This window comes from Dermacentor variabilis, chromosome 9, assembly GCF_050947875.1.
Source record: "Dermacentor variabilis isolate Ectoservices chromosome 9, ASM5094787v1, whole genome shotgun sequence".
Lineage (NCBI taxonomy): Eukaryota > Metazoa > Arthropoda > Arachnida > Ixodida > Ixodidae > Dermacentor > Dermacentor variabilis.
In genome coordinates, this window is record NC_134576.1 from 129296060 (window position 1) to 129313692 (window position 17633).

Consider the following 17633-nt stretch of genomic DNA (forward strand, 5'->3'; position numbering starts at 1 on the left):
GGCGATGTTTCGAGCCCGTTGTATCACTGCTCGGAGGACCTCGGGAGGTCCGTCGCGGAGGGCATCGTCCCACAGCTCTTTGTTGCGTAGGGTCCCTCACATAGTAGCCGCGTTTCGTACACGTGACTACGAGAACGGCGCATCGACCGCATCGCAGTTCTCGCGGGTCGAGTAGATGCAAACGGCGGATGATGCGCTAGGAAGTGAAACCAGCGCTGGCATCGTTCTTCATTATTTGAAGAAAAAAAAAAGAAACTATATACATTTAACAGGAATGGAAAAGCGAGGAGCAGGCTGCTTCATTCGGGCTCGCACACGTAAGGAACCCAATAGCTACCTGGCTTTCTTCATTAAAGGTACCCCCTCCCCCTAATTTATACCGCCCAAATAAAAAGAATACATAACCGGAAATGTAGGACCCTAACCATATACAGCTTCTTCAGGCCAGAGCCAGGACTCCAAGATGCGAAGCGTGTGGCGCAGCGGTGGCTCTAAATAAGGGGGGAGGGGGTTGAGGGGGGGAGGGCAACCGCTCCTCCGATCTCCTGCACCCCCATCGTTTCCCACCCCTCTTCTACTACCACGGTGTGCCCAGTGTTGAAAGGGGCTTCCGCGCCTCTATCGAAAACAAAGGATCACAAAGTGGAGAGTCGCCGGCATTACTCACACTGCGAGCCGTCGACGGCCGCCTGTTGAAATCTGTCGGAATCCGAGCGAGCTATGATACGCGGCAGGCCAACTCATCTATGACGCGCTAGTACTTCACAACAGGTGGCGTAATGATAAGGATTCGGGCAGTATTTTTATTCTTCGCCAGGTTCTCAGTTCTGGCAGATAAGCGCAGCTCGCATAAAGCGATTCCCAAGGAGCAACCACCTAGGCATCGCTGTCGCTTATCTTATCTGTCGTTCATTCTGTGAGCTGTCCAGACGCTTATGCTGCCGCTGTCTCGTGGAGCGAAAAAAACAAAAACAAAAAAAAAACAAAACAAAATGCGGGTTATTTGGCAAGGCTTTAGTAACGTGGCCGTGTTTTGATACGGCCCGAATATATGCTGCGTCAGTTGTCGCGGCGGCCAGTCGGCCGTGGATGTTGTAGGCTTCGACGCGCGTCATTTGTGCTCGTGGAGGGGATCGCTGAAGCCGTCGACGTGCGCGGAGACTGCTTGACAGCCGCTCACGAGAACCAAGGTGAGCGTGCCTTGCAGTGAAAGACACCTGGTGCACACGTGCTCCAGGGGCTGATTCTTTTGAAGGAGATCGAGGGACGTCAGCTTGTCAGCGATACCGTGTAATAAGGAGGGTATAGTGCGACTGCTGAAAGCAAAGTGTGCCGACGTGGACCAGAGGCGACGTGCGATTTGGACTGCTGAATGCCGCTTTCAGTGGCGTTGCGAGTTAGCCAGATGACGGGAAGGCAATGCCTATCATAAAGCTGTCTTTAATGACCTACGGCAAAGCGTCGAGGCGGCCTAAAGTCGGCGAAATTTTAGCCCACATCAGGCAGATCTAGGTGCTCAGTATGACCACACAGGGTAATCGCAGATTGTTTAGCATTCTTCTATTAAGGACAACAAGAAACATTAAGAGCTATATGTTGCACAATAACGTTCTTTCTGCTACACATCAAGCGATAATAACGCGACTACAGGCGACCTATCTGGTACGCGTTTAGGGAGAAAACATCGCTAAACATGGGGGTCAGAGAACATGAAGACACAGGATGCTGCGCTGACCACCAGCAGTTGGTAGTCAGCGCAGCCTCCTCCGTCTTATCGTTCTGCGTCCAGTGTTTAGCGCTGTTTGCGCCCGATAGCCAACGATCTTGTTCCATTAGCGCCGTGTAATCAATCCACATGATGCTATATCACACGCATGCAATTCTTCTGTACGTTGCATCCCCATCGTCAGCTTATTTTGTGGCCACTGCGGGGCGAAAGCTCCCCCCCCCCCCCCTAGCGATCACCAAATGCCTCGATCTAGCATGAGCAAACCCCCATCTTGTTATGTCTGCAAGTATCGAAATGTTAGCGCGCCACTTAATGTTCTGCCGTCCTCGACTGTAGTACTTCCCTCCGCCTTTGGCAACCGTTATGTGTCTCTAACGGAACACCGGTTGTCTGCTCAATGCACCAAACTATCTACGCAACTCCGCTTCTTCCTTTCTCTTCATGTCGACTAGAACGACAAAAACCAGTGTTTGTTCGCCACTGCGTTCTTCCATATTCTTGCCTTCTAAAGTTTCGTCTATAATTTTCCGATCAATTGCTCGTCGAGCCGTCTTCGTTCTTCTCTGCTATATTTGTCGTCTTCTATGTATCAGCTCGATAATTAGTACTCGTATGGTGTAACAATTACGCACGTCTCTTTTCGAGGTTTGTTCATTCGTGTGATTTTCTAGCAGCTTCGTCGGCGAGGGCGTTGCCGGAGATACCCGCAATGACCCGACAACCACGGAATCGCGATGTTGTTTTTTATATCTGCATCGAAGGCAGTCACAGCCCAGCACCTAATAATAATAATATTTGGGGTTTTACGTGCCAAAACCACTTTCTGATTATGAGGCACGCCGTAGTGGAGGACTCCGGAAATTTTGACCACCTGGGGTTCTTTAACGTGCACCTAAATCTAAGCACACGGGTGTTTTCGCATTTCGCCTCCATCGAAATGCGGCCGCCGTGGCCGGGATTCGATCCCGCGACCTCGTGCTCAGTAGCCAACCCAGCACCTAAGACAGCTAGCGCGTTATTATTTGACATTACAGAAGTGGCACACACCTGGCCTTACTGGCAATCGGTTCCATTCGTTCGAACCCTCTACCATGTGCCCCAGCTAGCATTAGCCAAGCTGTTCAACGAGAAGAAAGATAAAAAAAAAACGAATAAACGTATAACGTATTCTGAATTATTTTTGCTGTTTCGCACCTTTTTTGAGTGTATAGGCTTTTACTTTCAGTGTTTGACTGTCATTGCCTTTCACCTTCCGTACCCTTCTAAATGGTATTGTTATTGTTTTTACTTCAGTCACGACTCTTTCAACATTGCTTTTTCTTATATATGCTCCCCGCTTATGTAATACCCGCACAGGGGCCTTTAAGGGTCAATAAATGACGATAATGAGGACGACACAGTGAAAGCTACAATTATAGAACACGCTGAGCACCACGTCACGGGATCGAATCCCGGCTGCGGCGAGGCCCCATTTTGATGGCGGCTAAATGCAAAAAAAAAAAAGAGAGAAAAAACTCCATGTGCCGTTTATTGTGTGCACGCCAAGATCCTCAGGTGGTCAAACTTTATCCGGAGTCCCCCACCACGACGTGCCTCGTAATCATATATCCTGGTGTCGGTACGTAAAACACCAGGATTATTTACTGCATCTACAAAATGTACTTACTTGGTCCTCGCAGGATGCGGGCCGCCACGCTGCTCGCCGTGCTGTGTCTGTGGTACTCACACAGTCATGGCCTCCGCATAGACAAATCGACGGGTGCCTACGAAGACATCGTGATCGCCATCCACCCGTCCGTGGAGCCAGACGAGCGAATCATCGACAACATCAAGGTATGCATACTGCTTCGTCCTCACTCGGTGACTCTGAGTTCAGCACAAGCCCCGCCCTCAACAGCAGACAGACAGACAGACAGACAGACAGACAGACAGACAGACAGACAGACAGACAGACAGACAGACAGACAGACAGACAGACAGACAGACAGACAGACAGACAGACTTTATTCGCAGAAAGTGAGTTTGGACTCCTCTGAGTCCCTTCAATGTGGCACTGCAGATGAGCTCGGCGCCTCGGCACTCAAAAAAAAAAAAAAGTGTCCAGAGAGACGCCGGTACTAGAAAGAGTTGTCCGCTTCCGTGACGTTAGGGAAATGAACCAGCCTAATCGGTCGGAGCGTCTACGAAAATTTTCCGGTGGCGTTCGTTGTCACTGGGGAATTCAGCATCTGTCGAGCGGTTCAGTGTCTCTTAGAAAATGCGATAAGAAGACGCGACGCTTCCTTGCGTGCGATAGCAGATCCTTTTACAAACACAATGGGTTGGAGATACGCGTATACGTGAGAGGCCTTCTCTTTAAGTTCTCAAACAGAGCGACCCTTTAGCCATGGTAGAGCTTGGGCGTGACCACAGAAAGGGTTCGACGTCTCCTTTGTAATTGCACGAAGTACGCCGCGGAGAACTGGTCTTGAATATCCACGCTGGGGTATACGCAGATCCTGCCTTCATTCGGTGCAGTTGCTTGACGGGCTTCGTCTCGACGAAACGGCCTGGTTACGCGGGGAGCACATATGGCGGAATTCAAGGCGACACAAAGTGCGAAACCATAACGGTCCGATTGAGACTATGATACAAGTACGCATCGAGCGGTCGGGCGGGTCCGCATGGCACCAGATTCCCACGCGCACCTCACTGAAGGGGCCGCTCTCATTGGTCTCCGCCGTTCGCGGGTGATGACGCCGCTATGTAACCATACCAGCTTGTGCCGAACATTTCAAACTGCGAGGTGAGCTTCTCGACAGAGCGCTCGTATTCCACTTATAGCACGACCAGGTTAAGCAGATTGCCTGGTTGATATTTTTTTTTTTTTGAATGTGAGAAAGACAGCTCCAGCGCATAGGCAAGACGTTCCAACGACTAAGAAAAGAAAAAAAAAGAAAGAGAGAAGGAACGAATATTTTCTCAGAGATAGCCATTCGTTCTAAACATCCAGCCAATCGCTGTATCAGAGGCGTAAAGCACTGATGTAGAGTTCACAACCCAAAAATGGACGGGTCGGCAGTGAAAAGCGGTATGTATGTCATTTTGTAACCACTCGCTCTTTCGGATCGTTTCTTACTATTCCTACAGTATATACCGACGGCGATCGATCGATCGATCGATCACTCACTCACTCACTCACTCACTCACTCACTCACTCACTCACTCACTCACTCACTCACTCACTCACTCACTCACTCACTCACTCACTCACTCACTCACTCACTCACTCACTCAATCAATCAATCAATCAATCAATCAATCAATCAATCAATGAGTCGGTCTGTCGGTGTAATGGTGAAGTCAGTCTGTCAGTGCTACTTTTCTAGACGTCCATGGCGACTACACCTTTTACTGCTCTCTCGAAGGCCCTGTTCCGCTCTGCCTCGACGTTTCTCCACCGGGCCACCCGCGGCCTGGTGCACTTCGGCAGCGTGACCATCGTCATCCCGGACACGTGGCCCGCTAGGCAGGAGGCGAAGAGCTCCGCGACCAACCTGTTCCCGGTGGCCGACGTGAGGGTGGCCGCGGAGAACCCACAGTACGGGGACACTCCCTACACGCTGCAGCCCCGAGGGTGTGGTGAGCGCGGAGAGTACGTCCACCTAACGCCGCGTTTCTTGGGCGAGATGAACGACTCCATCGCCGAGGCTTACGGCAGTCCGGGTGAGGCCTGTAGCGGCTCGTGCTGATTAATTGATGTAGAACGCGAACAGAGAAATGGGCAGATTGATTGTCGCCTATATTGTCCACCAACAATATAGGCGACAATGTGACAATGTAAAAAAAGGAGAGAGAAAAACGAGGTAGTAGACGAGATCATCATCATCATCATCATCAGCATCATCAGCCTGGTTACGCCCACTGCAGGGCAAAGGCCTCTCCCATACTTCTCCAACAACCCCGGTCATGTACTAATTGTGGCCATGCCGTCCCTGCAAACTTCTTAATCTCATCCGCCCACCTAACTTTCTGCCGCCCCCTGCTACGCTTCCCTTCCCTTGGGATCCAGTCCGTAACCCTTAATGACCATCGGTTATCTTCCCTCCTCATTACATGTCCTGCCCATGCCCATTTCTTTTTCTTGATTTCAACTAAGATGTCATTAACTCGCGTTTGTTCTCTCACCCAATCTGCTCTTTTCTTATCCCTTAACGTTACACCTATCATTCTTCTTTCCATAGCTCGTTGTGTCGTCCTCAATTTGAGTAGAACCCTTTTAGTAAGCCTCCAGGTTTCTGCCCCGTAGGTGAGTACTGGTAAGACACAGCTATTATATACTTTTCTCTTGAGGGATAATGGCAACCTGCTGTTCATGATTTGGGAATGCCTGCCAAACGCACCCCAGCCCATTCTTATTCTTCTGATTATTTCCGTCTCATGATCCGGATCCGCCGTCACTACCTGCCCTAAGTAGATGTATTCCCTTACGACTTCCAGTGCCTCGCTGCCTATTGTAAATTGCTGTTCTCTCCCGAGACTGTTAAGCATTACTTTAGTTTTCTGCAGATTAATTTTTAGACCCACTCTTCTGCTTTGCCTCTCCAGGTCAGTGAGCATGCATTGCAATTGGTCCCCTGAGTTACTAAGCAAGGCAATATCATCAGCGAATCGCAAGTTACTAAGGTATTCTCCATTAACCTTTATCCCCAATTCTTCCCAATCCAGGTCTCTGAATGCCTCCTGTAAACACGCTGTGAATAGCATTGGAGATATCGTATCTCCCTGCCTGACGCCTTTCTTTATTGGGATTTTGTTGCTTTCTTTATGGAGCACTACGGTGGCTGTGGAGCCGCTATAGATATCTTCTAGTATTTTTACATATGGCTCATCTACACCCTGATTCCGTAATGCCTCCATGACTGCTGAGGTTTCGACTGAATCAAACGCTTTCTCGTAATCAATGAAAGCTATATATAAGGGTTGGTTATATTCTGCACATTTCTCTATCACTTGATTGATAGTGTGAATATGGTCTATTGTTGAGTAGCCTTTACGGAATCCAGCCTGGTCCTTTGGTTGACAGAAGTCTAAGGTGTTCCTGATTCTATTTGCAATTACCTTAGTAAATACTTTGTAGGCAACGGACAGTAAGCTGATCGGTCTATAATTTTTCAAGTCTTTGGCGTCCCCTTTCTTATGGATTAGGATTATGTTAGCGTTCTTCCAAGATTCCGGTACGCTCGAAGTCATGATGCATTGCGTATACAGGGTGGCCAGTTTCTCTAGAACAATCTGTCCACCATCCTTCAACAAATCTGCTGTTACCTGATCCTCCCCAGCTGCCTTCCCCCTTTGCATATCTCCTAAGGCTTTCTTTACTTCTTCCGGCGTTACCTTCGGGATTTCGAATTCCTCTAGACTATTTTCTCTTCCATTATCGTCGTGGATGCCACTGGTACTGTATAAATCTCTATAGAACTCCTCGGCCACTTCAACTATCTCATCCATATCAGTAATGATATTGCCGGCTTTGTCTCTTAACGCATACATCTGATTCTTGCCAATTCCTAGTTTCTTCTTCACTGTTTTTAGGCTTCCTCCGTTCCTGAGAGCATGTTCAATTCTATCCATATTATACTTCCTTATGTCAGCTGTCTTACGCTTGTTGATTAACTTCGAAAGTTCTGCAAGTTCTATTCTAGCTGTAGGGTTAGAAGCTTTCATACATTGGCGTTTCTGTAGACGAGATAGGACAGTGCAAAAACGACGCAAGATGAAGGATGGTGTCGAGAGAGAGAGAGAGAGAGAGAGAGAGAGAGAGAGAGAGAGAGAGAGAGAGAGAGAGAGAGAGAGACCGCAGACCAAAACTCATGTCTTGGTTTGCAGTGTATATGATGAGGATTGAGAATCGTTAACCGGAGATGGGGGTCAGGGCAGTGTTCGGCGAAGAGGGTCGTTTTGCTCGAGCGGGCAACCTCGAAAACTCTTTTTGTCGTGCTACTCATCGAAATGGCTTCGAAAGGGCCAATGTAATGTTCCAGCACGCGAACTGACGGGAGCAGATTACCTTGGGACGGTACTAGTGCGTATCAGCGTGCGGGAGGCACCCTTCGGTCAGTGGCAAGTGTTGGCAGGGTCCTGTTAGGCCTAAGCTTATTGTTCCTGTACCGTGTGTTATTTGAACGTGTATGTGCCGCCCTAAACTAAAATCTGACTAATTTGACCACTACGATCTGACCAATCTTACCTGATGTGATATCACTGCGCAGAGTATTTATAAAAAGAATCCTTCGTTTCCAATGGATTTCGCGTTCGCAGCATACCTCTTGGTGCACGAATGGGCTCACTTCCGGTACGGAGTGTTCGACGAGTACGGCGACCCCGAGAGCTTCCGGTACCCGAGCCTCTACTGCGAGTCTGGCATGGTGAGAAGTTCGTCTAAACACGTGATTGGTTGATCCATATCTAGGTTATGGTTCTGGCTACTATAACGAAGTAACTTCGGCACTGATATGCTTTATTTACTCTGTCCAATAACGTTTTTTTTAACAAGGCAAAAACGTGGGTGAGGCAGTATAGAGTGCAACAAAGGCCTGCAGCAACTTCACCCTCTTGAAATGTTGAGATTAAGACAGTGCACGATTACGGCTCAGAGTATTTGGGATATAGATACAGCAGAATGGTACTCAGTATGTAATCACAAATCAAAGCAAACGTAAGTATACTAGCATCAACACATATCTTAGTTTTATTTCGTATACTCATGCACTATGATACACAGCGTATAACTACTGCGATAAATCGGCGACACTCGAAGGACAAAGAACTACTCAGGACAGCAGCTGTCCTTTTCTCATTCTCCGTCTTCGGTCGCATTGAAATTGACCTCAATGCACGAACTGAAACCGCGCTCTGCTTCTAAGTTCTTACTGCGTCTCATTTTTTTCGTTGCCTCGTTTTTGCGGACAGCAAGCCAATCTCGGGGATATCAGCGCTTTAGGTTACGTGAACTTCTTCATTTTGCATCCTTTCTTAGTTGGATGCTAACGAGGTCGAAATGTACGACGGGGAATTTTCTGTGGTTCGCTTGTTTGTAAACCTTAATTGATAACACCAGGTCTGATGAAGACACCAATGCCGATGCCGTCCCGGTGTTTAGTCCCACCAGCCTTCCTAGCATTGCCTCCACGTAACGAAGCCGTACCCGTTCTGTCGTACCACCTATTCGTAGATATTTTGGACGCGTTATAACTGCCGTCACGTAAGAAATTTCTCTCGCATCGCCTGTAAACGCTGTCGCACTGCCCAGCGTCCGGTCGTCACAAGAAAGTGACGTCGCAACAGAGCGCCGATAATTTCTGTGGTATGCGCGACCCGTCTTACTGTTACCCCAAAAACAATTCTCTTGTGACGAAACAATCGCTTTTCTTTTTCTTCGCCGTCGTGAGAGCTCAGGCTTGCGACAGATATTTGTTTTTGTCTTGGAATGCCATGCATCGACCTACCTGGCTGAGCGCGACGTTGCCTCGAACGGGGCAGAGTGACCCACGCTGATTGTGCCTTCGATGCCATCGCTAGGTTCGTGCGACTGCATGCTCCGAGCACCACAAGTTCTCGGTGTACACCGACTCGGGAAAACCGTGCCGCGTCTACAAGGGCTGCCGCGTGTCCTCCATGTGCAAGACGCGCTTCGAGCAGCGCAGCCAGAATCCAGTGACGTCATCCATCATGTTCATGCCGTACATCAAAGGCGTAAGTGCTCCAATACCCGAACGGGCCACATCCTCGTGCGGCTAACCCTTGTACATTGTAAGATAACATTGCCTTCGGTCCATTTGAAGTTGATCACCTCTTCATTAACATTGCAATATAATCGATTGATCATCTCGGCCCCGATTCCGTGAGGCGCTTTATCACCCAGCTATAAGTTGTGGAGCCAGCCATGCTATCTGGATGACTGGCTGTTTCACACCGCTGATGCCGCAGGTGACGGACTTCTGCGACAGCGCCAACAACACTCACAATGCGTTCGCGCCCACCAAGCACAACCACCTGTGCGACCGCAAATCCACCTGGGAAGTCATAAGCGCCAACGAAGACTTCAAAGAGTGAGTGGGACACCTTCCATTCTGCTTGCTCAAAGCAGGATTTTCTTTATACTCTTCGCGTCAGCTGCGAGTAAAGAAGGAAGTACTCATTATCCGTAGGTTGTCTGACAGCTCCAGCGGTAAATCATGCAGATACGACATCAGAAGCATGGCGATTTAAACTAGCTGGCGAGAGGCATAAGTTTTACGAAGCACAAATACGCAAACAGGAGGGTTAGATCATCACGTTAGGTTATGCCCTCGTGTTCCAGTCCCTCTGTCTGCGTAACCGCGCCTTTAGCAAAATTCGACATCAAGATTACGCCCTCGCTCTTGAGGGAAGAATACATTATTCATTCCGTTCATCAATTTTAATGGCGAAAGGCGTGCCGTACTGCTCAGCTGCACGTAGCTCGTGCTCTGAACGAAGTAGCAGCTGTTAAATGAAAGTTAGCAGGGCTATTGCGTGCCTATTCAGAGAAGACGCGTAATGAGCAACGGCAGCTAAGCACTAACGGCGAAGGCCGACGCCGCCATTCTTCAGCCATGATAGTGCGGAGAACCTTTCACCTTTTATTGCTGAAGCGCGCAAAAAATTTTTTTTTTTGCGGCGCATTTTTTTTAGCGTCTGTAGTGCTAAATTAATATAGCATTACAGGAGGACTTATTCCACTCTGGAGGTATGTAATAGAACATTTGAGCGGTGTGTTGAGCTTACATGAGCGCGTCACCGGAATGCGAGAAATCGCAAGTTCGTAAGAGATGGTATGTAAGGAGAAGTCACTTTGATGAACGGTAATTGTGCAAGGTCATCAGTGACACACCCACGCGCAGCTGCCGATATGTCACAATCATCACCTTCTTTAGAATTAGCGGTGCTACGTTCTGGCCTAGCTTTCTTTTGGGGGGGGGGAGATGTTTTTTTTTCTTTTTTGTGTGCTTCTTGGCTTCGTGCAATTCTCAGCTTGGCCTTCTCTGCGCAGCTTGACCCCTGGTGACCTCCAAAAAGTCGCGGAAGTGAAGTTCACGGAAGTGCAGAAACGGGAGGGCACGTTGGGCAGGGTCATTTTTGCATTGGACATCTCGGGCAGCATGGCGGTAAGTGCGGTGAAAGTTTATGTTCTTCTCTCCTTTCTTTCTCTGGCTATTTATCTTTCCGAAGCAAGAGAGAGAGATAAACTTTATTCAGTTGATGGTTGAAGTTGATGAAGGCTCTCAGTGCAGGGCAGAATATACCCACGTGCCGAAGGCACAGGGAAAAGCCTGTCTCAATAACCACGCAGCCGACGGGTTAGAGGATTCAAGAGACAGGGACGTGCTGTTACGCCAGCATACCCGTGAGCCCTCTCCCTAACAGTGGCAATAGCTTCTCTCCCAGAACAACTGGGCTCTTGTCAATTACCTTTAACACGTGCGTTTCTTGCACTCTAGCTGGGCAGTTTGAATAGTCAGCAAGGTGGGGTCCACCACAGAGGCAACACTTCTCATCTCGGGGCACACAATCACCCTCACAGTGAGACTCACCACATGTGCAGAGTCGTGAAGCAGATTTACAGTCGCCAGCACTACGGCCATATCGCCAGCGATTCCGGCAATATAGGGGACGTGACGCCAGCGGATCGACTCTGAACGCTAAAGGCCACGCTTTAATTTCCGGTGGACAGGCAGTTCCGGCAAAAGTCGCAATCGCTGACTCACTGGGGACTCTCTCATCGTCCACAACGCGATTGCAGCGGTAAACAGCTACCATAGAAAGGTTCTCTGATGTCTCAGATGAACTTAGTTCCAAGTCGATGCCACGCACGATGCGCTTGTGCACGCGAGGTGTAGTGGAATATGCGCAATCGCCGGGGATGGATGCAAATGAGGAACACATCAGCAGGTCCGATACACATGCCCGGTCTGGTGACGTGCACACTATGCCACCTCGACCAAACTGATGGACATCAGTGATGCTCTGGTAGTTAAGCGCCAACGCATGCAGTTGTTATTATATATCTTTAGGGTTGTTTAACCTGATACAGTCCCCATCCAGGGGCACAGGCGCAACGGGAATACTGCTTAGTCCACTGCGGAGAAAGAGGTCAAGAGGCAGCTCATCATCTTAAAGATTGGCTGTCCATGGGGAACACCCCAGTCCAGGAGAACTCCTGGACATCGGTGTGGTCTCAAATATACTGAAAGAAATAAAACGGGCTGCTTCAACCTAAAATAAAACAAGAAGTGAACACAGTTATCAACAAACTAACGAAAAACTTCCCCATACTTAACCAGCCCGGCCCAGAATGCAAGCCAAGAGAAGCCAGATCCGACACGTTAGCATCCGCCACAGGACCCTTGCTTGTTTCGCCCATGTTCTTGTTCTTGTTCATGTTCCCTAGTGAAATGGCGCAGCCCTCTCTGGGGAATCGGCTAATGAATCGCCCATGTATATTTACAGCACGACCTAACTTTGTGCTCTTCTTTCTTCTCCTTTCTTTATCTTCTTCTCAGATGCACAACCGCATCGAGAACCTCAACGCAGCAATGAGCCGGTTCGCCGAGTCAGTTATACCGGACGGGCTGGAAGTCGGAGTAGTTCTCTTCGACACTCGCGCCTTCACAAAGTTTCCGCTGACCATCGTGGAAGAGTCTACGCGGAGAAATCTCGTTAAAAGTGTGAAGGAGCTTGTAATTGGCGCCTCCACGTGCATCGGGTGCGCATTGCGCTTGGCGCTCCAGGTGAGTGTGAAACGTTTTGCTCAAATGGGCTCTGCGTAGATATGCCGCACCTCTGCGTATCGCACCTCTGCTGGAGAACTAGAGCAATCGCCGTAACGAGCCGTAATTTGTTTTAGGCAAGAGAGATGCTGTGGCCCGGGAGCCGAGATCCTAAATGCGTTCGTCTATGGAACCTACGTTGTCTTGTTTCATATATCGCTCCTCCTTTCACACGCGTGATAAAGTCACGTGATCACCTGCCACATTAAGCACGAAACACACGTGCGTAAGTATAATCCAATTTGTATGGAGATTACCAGTAACAGTAACGCTTCCAACAAAATTATTCACATTGTTCATTGTAAGAATGATCATATCCGCACATGTTATCGCTAACAACTCGAGGAATTGTCTCCCCGAGCAATTGGTTCTAGAGTGCCCGATTTTCACCCCTGGCTGCTCTGTTCTGTTGAGCAAATTACAACAGTTTGACCGTCCTCTAACCTGTTCTCAGTGATTTATCGATCAGTGATCACCGTCAATCTTCTCAACAGAAATGTTCTCAACAGCTTTCCAACAAAACTTCAACATGTTCCTTCCCCCTCCCCCCCCCACTACGTAGTGACACGTTCCACCAGTTTTCATCCATCAGAACATCCTGCTCACCGACACGTCGTCGGTCGGATCTGGTGGTTCTGGCGGACATGTGTTCCTGACTTAAAATTAGCACTTGCCCTGCCCTCACCCGTTTTACCGCGAGCTTGTTAATGCATACCGACCGTACAGCAGGAAACCACACGTATAGCGACGGTAGCGACATCCTTCCACGATGTTCCCGACCAGTATCTGTCAACGTTGTCCTGTTGCGCAACTGTTACAGATGTTCAAGGAAAACGGGCAGCGCGTCGAGGGCTCTGTCATCATTCTCATGACCGACGGCGAAGAGTCCGCGGCACCCAAGATCGATGACGTCATGGCCGAGCTGATCACCGCTCAAGTGGTGGTCAACACCATCGCCTTTGGCACGCAGGCTGAGGAGAAGCTGGAGGAACTGGCCCTGCGCACTGGAGGCAAGCCGTTCGCTCTGCGTGATGGTCAGTCCAACGTGCCGGTCGCCATAGAGTCAGCTTTCGTCGATTCGGCCTTTGCCTTGCTGGACGAGTCCAAGAGGCCCGTTGTGGTGAGCATATATCGCGCTGTTTTTAGAAGGAATCCTTAGCTGTTGACCGTATATCTGTTCAAAATAAGCGTGAAGTGCAGTAATGGCATCCTTAGACAAACGATGGACCGATTCCATTGACGTGTTAAACCAAATGAAGGTCTTTTTTTTTGTCTCTTTCGATGCAGTAAGTGTGGCACAAGCGTTGAAATTTAAGCTACTTCTATGAGTAGCTTGACGAGGCAGTTGTACCTTTGTCACGAACAGTTGATGAAACTGCAGAAAGTAATTTAAACTTTAGATAAACTTTAGAGACCCCATCCGGCATTAGCAAAACTAAGCTACTTCCGGCACAGCCACCCGATGTGGAATTGTGACATTGCATTGTACTGGTTCAAATTGCCCACGTGGGTTGTACGTCTTCATTTCAATGTGCACCCAATACACCCATGCGTTACGGATAAAATTAGGGCAGAGACTCCACACCGGGGAATCGTCATATAGTGCGTAGCATTCTTTGCAATCATTACTTGTGAAGCCTGCAGTGTACCCTCGAAACCACAAGACTGACGTATTTTAAGAACTAAGCAACTGCAAGGGATACCGTGCACACTACGACAATCTCCCCAGTAAACTCGTTTTTACTACCAATCTTGTGTTTGGTAAATGAAAGAAATGTTGCTGTAATGCTCCTTTTTTTTTTCTCGCGTAACTTGCCCGCGGACACGTTCGCCTTCTTTCCAAAGCGTCCTCCTCAGAAGCTTCTCCCTGCTTTTGCAGATGCAATTCTATGGCACGATAAGCGATTCGTGCCCTAATATATACACTAATCGAAGTGCACCGGCTTAAGAGACCTATTATAGTGTCCCTGTGCATCCTCCCACACGCACTCGGTGCTTACTCTCTTCCTTATCCCCTCTTTCTATTCCCCTTTTTCCCACCCGTAATGTAGAGTAGCAAACCGGGGGCTCGTCAGGTTCAGCTCCCTGCCTTTGCCTCTCTCTCTCTCTCTCTCTCTCTCTCTCTCTCTCTCTCTCTCTCTCTCTCTCTCTCTCTCTCTCTCTCTCTCTCACTGGTTGCTTGCGTTATCCGCGCGTTCCTTGTCTGCGCAAACTCTCGCCTGCGTCCTGACTGCGTCTCAGTATAGGCCAATTCTAAACGCGTCAAGCGTCTCGACGAGCTCGCTTGCCCATGATGAATTCATCAGGGTGTTCTATGCCACTTGTGGATTCATGCAGCCGTGGCGTAACGGTTTCGGTATCGGCCTGCGGTACTAGACGTCGTGCGCTCGAATCCTGCCGTAGGGCAATGTTTAATGGTGTTTATTTGGTTTTTTATAAGACCGTACGTGGTTTAAATTGATGTGTTTCCAAAGTCACGAAGCCGTTTTAAGCCAGAAGGACGAACTTTAGGCCAAATGTATGTACTAACCATCACTCCTATCCTAGCTGAACCACCCCCTGTTGCAGCTCCTGCAGACCTCTAGTATTTATTGTACGAAACTCTTAGGTTTAGGCTTTTGGGCGGATGTGTGTCAGCATCTGGCGGCATTATGGCAAAATATCGCGTCGGAGGCTCGTGGGTCCGCAAGTAGGTGTTGGCACAGAGTTTCCTACAAAAATTACTCTATGGGTGTTGGTAAGCGTACACAAATTTGCGTATTCAAACCTAGGTGGCGCTAGGGTTCTTTTCGGCATTCGAAACCGGAAGGACCGAACGGAATGGAGCAGAATATTGCCCCGGGCACCCAGTCAAGGAGTGCTTCGCATTAAAATGGTATATTTTTTCTCGCGACATCTGTGGTCTCCAAACTATAGCTCCCGAATATATACAAAGATGCAAAGTCACCGTTGGTTCGAAACATATACAAAAAGAAGCGTCTGCTACGTACCTTCATTTGAAAAATAAATGTTAGTACCGCTGTATAATTACAACGCACGAAAGCGTGAAACAGCTTTGCTAGCAATTGTCACCACAAGCAATTGACTGACCGGCTTCAACGCACCGAGAGAAGTGGTTCTTGTGGGGAACGAGGAAAGGCTAGCACTATTTTCTGCAACCTATGCGGGAGCACGGCTCAGCGCCAGCATAGTGGAGGAGATTGGATTAAAAGAGAGCGAGGGTAGAAGGGAGAAAGGTAGAGGGTCGTCCTAGGAGCATCAGAACAGCCCGGCCGGGAGGGCCCAGTGGGAAACTATGAGAGACAATGTTGCAGAGGAGGGCTCCAGGGGAGCTGCTACTCTATAGCGCATCCTCAAATTCAGGCATATTGTTTTAGTCGTCATTTTGTCAGCTCTGATTGGCTCTGAGGGCTGCTACGGCCTCTCTGATTGGCTCGAAATTCCGCCATTGCGGAATTCGACAACATGGCAGAATTTGGCGATGTGCAGAATACAACACCGCAAGAATAGAGTAGCTCCAGGGGTGCTACTCTATAGCATATCGTCAAATTCAGACATATTTTCGAATTCGTCATTTTGTCAGCTCTGATTGGCCCTGAGGGCTGCTACGGACTCTCTGATTGGCTCGAAATTCCGCCATTGCGGAATTCTACAACATGGCGGTATTTGGCGATGTGCAGAATACAACACCCCAAGAATGCTTTGTTGGTCACCTGGGCCTATTTGGCGTGCTCCAACGCGCGCGATATGCGGGCGTTTTTTTTTTGCATTAAGTGCACACCGGAATGCATCCGCCGCGGAAGGGAGTCGAACCCGTAACCTTGCCGTGCTGAGTCTGCGGCAGCCCGCCACTGCCAGAGAGCCAACGTTGCAAGTCTTCATAAAGGGCTTGTAAGTTTGATTCAGGCGCCGAAAGTGGCTTAGCAAGGTATGAGACCGGGCTAGCGGCTAGTGGCTATGTTAACGTTCTGGTGCATAGCACGAGGTCCTGGGTTCGATTGCCAGCCACTGTACCCGCATCCTCCTGGAGGTCGGAATACAAGGACGCTCCTGTATCGAGCTTTGTGCGCCCATGGAAGAAACCCGAGGTGGGTAAATTTTTAGCATTGTGTTGTTTCTAACGTTAAGCTTCCTGGATCACTTCCTGTGCTGCCCTGTCTGTGATATTCCAGGGAACCTTGGTACCTTATAATAGTGCACCGTACTTCTCAATCAAAGTAGTTCTCCCCCCAATTCTCTGATTGAAATGTTGGTTCGACGCTTTTCTCGAGTTCCTGCGCTGCTTGTGCGGTTCTTCTCAACGAGTTTCAGCGTCACGTGTAACTCAATATTGTCGAGATTGAACTGTACTTCTCGCTTACGATCCTTTCTTTTTCATCTAGATCTTCGACCAACAAGCTGATGTGGCTGAAGAGCGGAAGTTCTCCATCCTCGTGGATGCAGACTTGGGCAACGAGACCACGGTAGTACTGCAGTCCAAAGAGGCATCCAAGCTCAAAGCAGTTCTGCACTACCCGGATGGCAAGACGTGCGAGGATTGCCTGGTGTCCGGACCCGCAGTATCGGGAAATTACGTAAACTTCAAGATCCCCGGCATTGCCACGGTAGGGCAGCGTTCTGAGCAGTGTTGCCAACTATCAAAGCGAAGTTTTTCTTTGCCTATTTTTCCACGGTTCTGCCGGGGCGGTCGGTCGGTCGGTGGGTCAAGTCGCTTCGAAACGTACGGCTTCTGGAGTTGATTTGTCCCATTGTACACCTGTTGCGGTCTAAGCCTCAACATAAAATTTATTGCAAATAGGTGTTAGTAATTTCTTTTAGTGCTACGCTTGCGAAACGCCCCCAAATCAAACATATTTAGGCAAACAACGGCTCTTACAGCGCTAAGAAACTCATTTTATTAGGTTTCATGAAGAAAAGAAAACGTGCATTTTGTGAGCACAACGTGCGAAGCCTGTGTTTGCCTCGGCGCAATTAGGCGCAAACCATGCGGCATCAGCGCCCATCTTTGCTTCCTCATTATCACGGAGCCCACGCACCATACATCCAATTTCGGCCGTGCTCTTGTAGCTTTAGCA

At 48.9% G+C, this 17633-nt stretch overlaps 1 protein-coding gene across 3 annotated transcripts in view; it reads left to right on the forward strand.

Moving 5' to 3' along the window:
- Positions 1 to 1068: 1068 nt before the first annotated feature.
- LOC142557481 (calcium-activated chloride channel regulator 3A-1-like) overlaps positions 1069 to 17633 on the forward strand; it is a 58311-nt gene continuing 41746 nt past the window's right edge. For 2 of the 3 annotated variants that reach the window (XM_075669363.1, XM_075669359.1), the window contains exons 1-10: positions 1069 to 1190; positions 3409 to 3562; positions 5137 to 5434; positions 8030 to 8136; positions 9290 to 9463; positions 9698 to 9819; positions 10782 to 10896; positions 12292 to 12519; positions 13379 to 13678; positions 16941 to 17162. In XM_075669363.1, coding sequence (XP_075525478.1) covers positions 3410 to 3562; positions 5137 to 5434; positions 8030 to 8136; positions 9290 to 9463; positions 9698 to 9819; positions 10782 to 10896; positions 12292 to 12519; positions 13379 to 13678; positions 16941 to 17162 — 1719 coding nt within the window. In that variant the 5' untranslated portion in view covers positions 1069 to 1190; position 3409. The remainder of the gene's footprint in view (positions 1191 to 3408; positions 3563 to 5136; positions 5435 to 8029; positions 8137 to 9289; positions 9464 to 9697; positions 9820 to 10781; positions 10897 to 12291; positions 12520 to 13378; positions 13679 to 16940; positions 17163 to 17633) is intronic. The other variant, XM_075669362.1, reaches the window with a different exon arrangement.